This window comes from Myotis brandtii, unplaced genomic scaffold (genome assembly GCF_000412655.1).
Source record: "Myotis brandtii unplaced genomic scaffold, ASM41265v1 scaffold17, whole genome shotgun sequence".
NCBI lineage: Eukaryota > Metazoa > Chordata > Mammalia > Chiroptera > Vespertilionidae > Myotis > Myotis brandtii.
Window position 1 is genome coordinate 10,144,426 of NW_005356259.1, and position 8,634 is coordinate 10,153,059.

Consider the following 8,634-nt stretch of genomic DNA (forward strand, 5'->3'; position numbering starts at 1 on the left):
CAGTGGGGCGGGGGCAAAGCTATAAAGAAGCCCCGAGGTAAGAAACGAGCAAAAACACCACCACCAGTCATGCCCGCGCTGTGCCGCGAGCAGCAAAGACAAGCGGCGTGGGGTTTGGAGGCATCCACGCTTCTCGTCGGGGAGAAAGGGTATTTTCCTCTTTAGCATAAGTCATTCGCATAGTGTCTTTGGAGTCAGCAGAAACTGTAGCTTAATTTTTTTCTCTCTCTCTCTTTTCCTCTATATCTTTTGGAAAGAAGTCTTTGGAATTTCGGAGAAAAAGAAAAGCGTCATTTAACGACCCTAGAGTTTTCGCAGCTGAAATAAATGAGTGGCCAATGCACTGTTCCTAACAAGGATCTAGAGTTTCCAGCCAGACTGAAGGGCAATTGTGTCCGACCTAAAGGGACAATGGTGACTCGTTTTGTGAGATGCATATGGCAAAGAATAGAGCCAAAATCCTTTGTCAATATTTCAAACGTTAAAGAAATTTTTGCTTATTTACATCCTAAAATTTTTGGACTCCACTCTATTAAAATGTGTTCATTTCTTATGACCTTTATTTGCAAGGAAAATTGTATCTATGCTTTGGGTGTCAAATTGCAATAACTAATTTCAGAAAGCATTTTGTCATTGAAAATGTGTTTATATGTAATCAAGTAACAAAACGTCTGTATTCCAAACAAAAGCAGAAAACTGTATTGAGATTGTTTCCTCCATTAAAAAGATGCAGCATTGTATTCATAAGATACCAACTAAGTAATTTAAATATTGAGAGGAAAACTGTTTTGAAACAGAATAAGCTTTTGTTATTTTTGTCTTCAGATTTTAGAGGCCTTTTGTGAAAGGCATTGTTCCTTTATAGCTGAAATACTGAACCCCTTGTACATACCACAGTAGCTCAATAATGATGAATCCTTAAGGCACCAAAAAATAAAACATAAATTGAGTTCAAAACAACATTCAATTTACTGTTGGATATAATGGTAATTGTGGCTAGGCTAAATGAATTTGTTTAAATTCTTAATGGCCATAAAAGAGATTTTAAGGTTATTGCATATCACTTGTTTGTATTTAATTATTCAATAAAATGTGAACTAGGCTTGAAAAGCTCCTGCATGATATTTAATATCATACGGGACGTCACTACTTAAACATCTCTGTTTTTCCTCAGTAATTTTTAAAACTTGAAATTTGAACTGGAATTTAAATCACTTTCTTCCAAGTGAGACTTTAAAAGAAGCTATAAGTAACAGGTGTTGGCTTTCATTGTTGACCCCTTTGGGTTATGTATAAAAGCAGTTCCCAAACAAAACACATAAACCGACTTTATAGGTAAACAGTTTACACTTTCACAATGAGCCAGGGAAATACAGTTTTAATGTATATAAATCATAAATCACCCGGGATTAGAATTTTTTAAATTTAAGTTACATTAAAAATAGTTTTAAATAAACATCTATTCTATTTAGTTTAGTTACTTAAGTAATCATTTTCTTTTCCTAAATAAAGCTTTATAAAAATATGCCAGATGAAAATAAGAGACTCGAACAAAGCCAGAAAGCCATTGGGAGCTGAAGTTTATCTAAATATTTCAGCTGCTGAGTATCAGCGTTAATGGTCCTTAGATATCAAAACAACCAAACCAAAGCTCAAATGTGTACAACTAGAGTGAATATTAAAGCAAATTTTACCCAACTTCTTCATTAAAAATGTACCAATCATTCAAAAACACACTGAATTTAGGTCTAAGTCAGAAGAAATACATTCTCGTATGAAACAAGTGATCCAACACACTAAAGTTGATTTTTTTTTTCATGTTTATTGTGAAAACGGTGATCTTGTGAAGTTTGCATACCACAGTATCAGGCATTACTTAATATCCATTTTGATGGCTGTTTACATCACCTAAAAATAATATGACAACTGGTAGCATATATACATCCTTTTCAAAACTGCTGAAAAACAGAAATAATGTGATTCAAATACATGTCGCCGAGGAGCTGGGATCCGCTCTTAAATGATAGGATGGTAAACTTTACGTGTTGGCCAGATAAAAAGAAATTGCTCAGCCTCTTTTTTTCTGTATTAAAATAATGAGTCCTAGGTGATAAAGTAATAAGACCCAATACATTAAATCAGAATATTTACATAAGTTCAATAATGTTTTAGACCAAACAAAAACAAAAAGGAGAAAGTATGGAATCATTCTTATTCTAAATTTAATTTTTTTTCTATTGCTTCTTAGTTACAAGCATTTCAAAGACTTTTTAATAATACAGTAACTTTTAAACTCCTAGTGGAGATGAGGTGAGGTAACATTTAATTAAAGCAACAAGTTACCCCAGGTATGTGAAAATACCTTCCTGTTAGTTTCAGGGATATTTTGTACCATTCGACAGGGAAGAAGCTTGGGTAATTGTCTCAAGAAAGTGCTGTCTCATCTGAAATTTGAAGTTCAATGTAGTTTAAGACGTTTTCTCTTTGGGCCATTTAAAAAAAAAAAAAAAGACTGTATTGAATTATTTTAAGTTACACCAATCCTCTGGAAGCTACCTAAAAAGAAAGGGCTTTTTTTTTAATGAATAATTAATTTTTATATCCTTTTATAAATTATGGGAATACTTACTGATAACACTAAATTTATTTTTATAAGAACCTACTTCTAACTTAAAGATCAGTAACAAGTCACCACCACTGACAAAGTTATCTAGGGATAGGAAACTGCACATTTAGTCAGAAAATAAATCATTAACCTGTAATTCCAATTACACAAAGATAATGAAAACAAATGATTTGTCTCCAGAAACCATGTGTTAAAGCTGATTTTTGGACAATGAGACTGTTATTTCTTAATCTACATATTGCAAGTCTAAGCAAAGTCACTGGCACGGTTTCTGTTTTGTCTGGGATGTAAACATTATTTTAGCATGTCTCTGTTCCCGAGATACTTTTCCCATCTAAGTGTGAAACAGAATACTGGCAAGGTTAAACTCTCTTCAAAGAGTCCAAACACCCAAAAGCAAAGTGTCTTCCCGGTGCGGGGGAGGTACCCACAGAATATCAGCCCCATGTCTGAGCGAGGCCGGCTGGTCTAGGTTGTCAGTCTTCAGGGTGGTTAGGCTCATACATGCTGTGTTTACGGTAACACTGCCCCGTTGATTCAAAAAGGAATCCACTGTCTGGATTTCAAATGCTAACTATTTACCTATATTTTCAAATTCAGTAAAAGCAACCAGGTTGTTGGTTTTTTAAACACATACACCATGTCATTTGAGAGCAGGATCTTGTTTTACCAATAATGTTGGCCTGTATAGGAGAGAGTTGCAATCACAGGCCTTTAGCTTTTTATGGAAGCTCAGCCAAAATAAGACAACATGAAAACAGCATGAATAAACCACCCAACGTCTTGAAGAATTTAAGTGCCTGCTATCATGACAGTGAGCTTTAGGTAAAAATGTATCATTAGCGGGCTTTCTCCTCTATGACTGGACGTAATTTGCTGTTCCTAAGATGGTCACGTTAGAATTCTTTTTCAGGATTCCTGCGGAGCTGTGCTCATGTTACACCCATGTGAACTGCTGTCATCACTACTGTGGCCAAACCCGGAGGATGAACTGGAAAAGAAGAGGGGGAAAATAATAAAAAGAGGAAATTGGTTTTCACAACACACTCAAAGCCTGAGTAACAGAGGAGAACTTTAATTATCTCCAGTCACAAAGAGAGACAGGAAATTTGGACTTTTAATTAGCCATTTGGAGTGCAGTTGGATATTTTTTTAGCTAGATAATTTAAACGCGAATAATTCAAGTCTGACTAAATGAAAGTCACATAATCAGAATGCAGATAATTGAATTTCTACTGCATTCATTAATTCAGTGTGGAGGTGTGTGTGAAGACTACTATGATGAGCTGTCACAACTCAATAAAATCTCAGTCAATTAATTTTTTCATTATCTTAGGATTACATCAACAAAAAAAGGGAAGTGTGTGTCGAGATCCCTACACAGGCATGTGTGTGCTACGTGTTATATAAATACGTACGTGTTACGTGGAAATGCAAGGAAATACCTTTCTGAACCATAATCTATATTGTTTTCTTGTTCTCCGGCTTCATCTTCTTCGGGGAAGCGTCTGTTCATCAAAGCGAACTTGTGAATTGCTTCCTCTACCGAGTACTTAGTCTGCCCAGAAACGCACGCCTCAATGTCTTCTGAGTTCAGATGGCTTTGCAAGAAGAGATGCAGGCTGCTGTCTGAAAGCAGGAGCGCGTTGTGTAGGACCCTGTGTAAGAGAAAACAGGAGACAGCGTCAGTGAACGGGGATGAACACCTATAGGGCAGGAGAGAGAGAAACATCCAAAATGGGCCACTGAAGTCATCTCTCGACGGTGGCAAACTTTGCATCCATGATGCTCTCTGCCTATTAAAAGGGACGGAAGCATATGTTAACTTCTATTCAATTATTTGGAAATTTAGGTGAGTAAAAACATGAAGCTGATGGTTAAGAACATCTGTTAAAAGAATAACTTCAAGGACATTTCTTCCATGTAACCATCTGTTACGGCCATGTGGATTAATTACGGAAATATTTTGCTTATGGAGTCATAGAAATGTATTCCACTTGAAAAAAAAATTTTTTTTTTACTGCCAACCAGCATGTCCATTCTGTGATCTTTATGGGCTAGGCTGTCCGGACACATCAAAACTTTCAACTACTATTAAAAGTTCTATTAAAAAGTCATCTCTTTGTTGGAAAAACTTCACAGCTTTGCTTCTGTACAAGTTTACAAGGGCTCAGCTGAGAGCTGGCTTTTTTTGAATACCTAAAACTAACCAGAAATTTCTCCAAAATCTTCAGTGGAACAAAGAGAGTACAGATTTCAACTAGTCCCTCAGAACGGCAGGGAGGAGCAAAAACCAGCCTGTAGCCGAATCTACACATGCTCAGGTTCACATTATCAGTGAACGTGTTTTCTCTGCCAAAGGACACCCTCACATTTAAATAAAAACTGCTTTTAACTTTTTAGCCAAGACTTTTATGTATGATAATTTTGTCTCTGTTCATAGTTCAATAATGATATAATGATGGGATACTAACACCAGTTGTCGGAGGCGAAACTAAAATACGAAACCCTAAGTATAATTTTGCCCAACATGGGATTTTTCATGCATGCATTTTTTAACAAGCTACTAGAAAAAGTACATCTCTCTTGGTCATTCACATTTAAAGTCCAAGAACATTAGAATATTTCCTTTCCTTCAAAATGAAACAGAATTCTTTTTTCAAGAAAGCAAACGTCTAAAAAAGCGCAGTATCCATACCACAAGGTAGGCATCCCCTAGGCCTGTGGTTGGCAAACTGCGGCTCACAAGCCACATGCGGCTCTTTGGCCCCTTGAGTGTGGCTCTTCCTAAGCCAGTGATGGCGAACCTATGACACGCGAACTCATTTTTTTGGTTGATTTTTCTTTGTTAAATGGCATTTAAATATATAAAATAAATACCAAAAATATAAGTCTTTGTTTTACTATGGTTGCAAATATCAACAAATTTCTATATGTGACACGGCACCCGAGTTAAGTTAGGGTTTTTCAAAATGCTGACACGCCGAGCTCAAAAGGTTCGCCATCACTGTCCTAAGCCTTAGGAGTACCCTAATTAAGTTAATAACAATGTACCTACCTATATAGTTTAAGTTCAAAAATTTGGCTCTCAAAAGAAATTTCAATCGTTGTACTGTTGATATTTGGCTCTGTTGACTAATGAGTTTGCCGACCACTGCCCTAGGCTTACAATTGTAGTTTTTAAAAATACTCTTTACTGACGGACGGGAAGAAAACGTAAAACCGCTGCGTTTTTTTAAAAGGCAAAATCTCAGGCCACGCAGCTCACACTTCCTCTCCCTCCACATCACATGATGAAGACTCATTTACCAAGTACACACTGGAACGTGGCAAACTCCTCTTACTATTGAGATTTTCCACATTTACAATGTTTGCCGCTCTTGTTTTAAACACTTCAGTTCCAGAGGAGGTGTCTGTGGCCATGACCCACTCACAGGAACTTGAATTCACTGAGAAGTTTGAACGGAGTGTTTCCTGCCAGCCGTGGTGCAAGTAACTGGTTCATAGGATTATACTTACTGCTTTGTTTCTGGTGGAAATGTGTTTTATTTTCTTTATAAAATAATAGGTAATCTTTAAAATTGATTTTAGATGGTTCAAGGCATTACACCACAAAAGTAATGAGCACTAATGCCAATGATATTGGACACAAATTCATTTTAGCTTTATTTCACGTCTAAAGCAATTCTACTGAGCCTTGAACTGCTCAGGCACGGTTATTAACTTGCTGGTAACCTAACACATGGGTACAGCAAACCAAAATGATCAGAGCCCAGGTTCGTCGGGACCTCAAGGCTACTGTCTTTTTTCCTGAGCTATAATTCAATTTCCAATTTTACTGTACATTAGACTCATTATTTCTCAGTGTTTTCTGCTGAATACTGCCACCTGGAGGACACGCCGGTGAACAGCGAGAGTGAGCCGGGCACACCCAGCTCTCAATTCTGAAGTGAGAGAACCGTGTGGCTGGGGAGGGAACCCCAAAATCAGTACATCTGCTACCACATCTGGGCTTTTTAATTCCCTTGGCCTGGCTGGCTACATGTATGCCACTGTGCTCCACGGGTATGAGTTTTAAACATGCAAAAAAATTTTTAATATATTTATGATTTTTATCTTTAGTCAGATATTTCCTTCCAAAATTAAAAATACAAACAGTTGAGAGCGTTCCCACCCCACCCCCGTTCGGTGAGCATGACTAGTTCATTTAACATTATATCTTGCTTAATACATATCAGCGAGCGTTGTGACTGCCATCACCACAATATTAAATCCTATTTTTACCTTAGTCATATTTGCGCCGCATTTTCCACAAACAAATCAAATCGCAGTAAATCAACTTCAAACTTAATACAAAGAGTACTTTGTAAAACAGTCAATAAAATGTCATCGTTATAAGCCTCCATAAAAATAAGTGTATACAATGTTCAAGCCTTTACAAAAGGAACAAAAAACGGCCTCTAGAATGTTACAGGAATTTGTGAAAAGCTATTTACCACAGGAGTCAAAAGTTATTCCTTTCCCCATAAGAACGTTAAACTACACAAAGCAAAACCTGTTTTTCCCTTGAATTGGATACAGTCGAAAAATCTGGTTTTCCTCGACGTGATTTTATTAGGTGTATTATGTATTGGTTCAGTTGAGAACAATATATAGCTATGCAAAAACACTGTATCCACCTAAGGGCGCCCTGGCTCTGCTGTGCCCAGCACAATGGCATACCTACGCATTCGTATCGCCCCTGGAAGGTTAGCAGTTTAATGTAGGGGGAAAAAATTTTAATTCAGCCTGTTTTCCTCTTACCATGAGAAAAAATAAAGCCCACAAATCTTCATGGAAGGCATTCATGAACTGTGCTGTGGTGCCCTCTATTGAACACAACGACATAAAAACTGTGTGTGTGTGTGTGTGTGTGTGTGTGTGTGTGTGTGTGTGTAACAGTGTCTCCATGGTAGACTTTGGTCAAAAACTGTAATATTCCTTTAATTTTAAAGAAATACAAAACTGTAATACAAAAGCCTACATTGTAAAGTCCGTGTAGTTAGATTAACGGGATGGATTCAGTCAAGGAGGGCTGCTCCCATTGTGACATCAATCAAACGTAAAAGCTAGTTGGAGTGCCATTTTCACAGGTGGAGTCTTACCAACAGAATTTATAATTTTAGTCTATTTTTGCCATAACTATTTGTAGAAATGACTTACAATTTATAAATATCCGGGGGGGGGGGGGAGAGTCCAAAAGGGAGATTATAGCAAAGATTGAGGAAAAATAAATATATTTAAATATATTTGAAAAATCTCACAATCATACTGACCAAATATAGCATTTAAGAGTTCTACTAACTGTAATATAGTGCCTCCACCTTTCCTATAATTTCCTTGTCTATAAAATTGAGACAAGGAAATTATATGATTGTCGTTATTGAGATAAAAACGTGAAAGCTATACGTATAGCAAGTGTTCAATAAATGGTATAGATTATTTTTGGCACCCAGTGAAAGAAACAACTTTCTAATTCCTCCATGAAGATTGACCTGGATATGTAGTTTGCTAATAAATATGTATTGTTTCTCCAATGACCTTAAGTGAAAAAAGCTGTTATATTACATACACACACATGCCCGAAGACAGTTGGGTTTCGAAGGGTTTGAACATATTAAGTGCCCTTGGCTCATAACTTCCAAACGTACATAAAAACCGGATTTATAAAATGCATGCTGAAATCTACCACACAAGCAGACTTTCTATTTAATGTGTGACGTCTTCCTTCCCGACTTCTAAACTAAAGTGTTCTACAAATAAACGGGGTGCAGGCCATCGAGGGGGCCGTGAATAATGGGTCTCAGGCTGGGGACAGGGCACAGTGCCGAGTGGCCAACTGGTATGTCACATCCAGTTTCCCAAAGCGGCTTGAGCTGAGGGACACCAGGGGCGCCAAAGACACAGAAGGTTGTCACCTACACAAACCAGGCAAACAACAGGAGAGAATCTGAGGAACAGAGAAAGGC

At 37.2% G+C, this 8,634-nt stretch overlaps 1 protein-coding gene and 1 long non-coding RNA gene across 11 annotated transcripts in view; one reads left to right on the forward strand and one right to left on the reverse strand.

Annotated features, from left to right (window-relative positions):
• The first annotated feature begins 6 nt into the window (after positions 1–6).
• On the forward strand, positions 7–2,577 carry LOC106725550. Of its 2 annotated transcripts, none has more exons than XR_001361436.1 (2): positions 7–149; positions 258–2,577. It is a non-coding gene; the product is annotated as an uncharacterized LOC106725550 (long non-coding RNA). The 2 variants fall into 2 exon arrangements; XR_001361437.1 differs by having other exon boundaries at positions 261–2,577.
• The window catches only part of SNX10 (sorting nexin 10), a 60,845-nt gene continuing 54,017 nt past the window's right edge, over positions 1,807–8,634 (reverse strand). For all 9 annotated transcript variants that reach the window (XM_014537025.1, XM_014537023.1, XM_014537016.1 and 6 more), the window contains 2 exons: positions 4,072–4,284; positions 1,807–3,617 (listed from right to left, as the gene is read on the reverse strand). In XM_014537025.1, the coding sequence (XP_014392511.1) occupies positions 3,536–3,617; positions 4,072–4,284 (295 nt within the window). In that variant the 3' untranslated portion in view covers positions 1,807–3,535. The remainder of the gene's footprint in view (positions 3,618–4,071; positions 4,285–8,634) is intronic.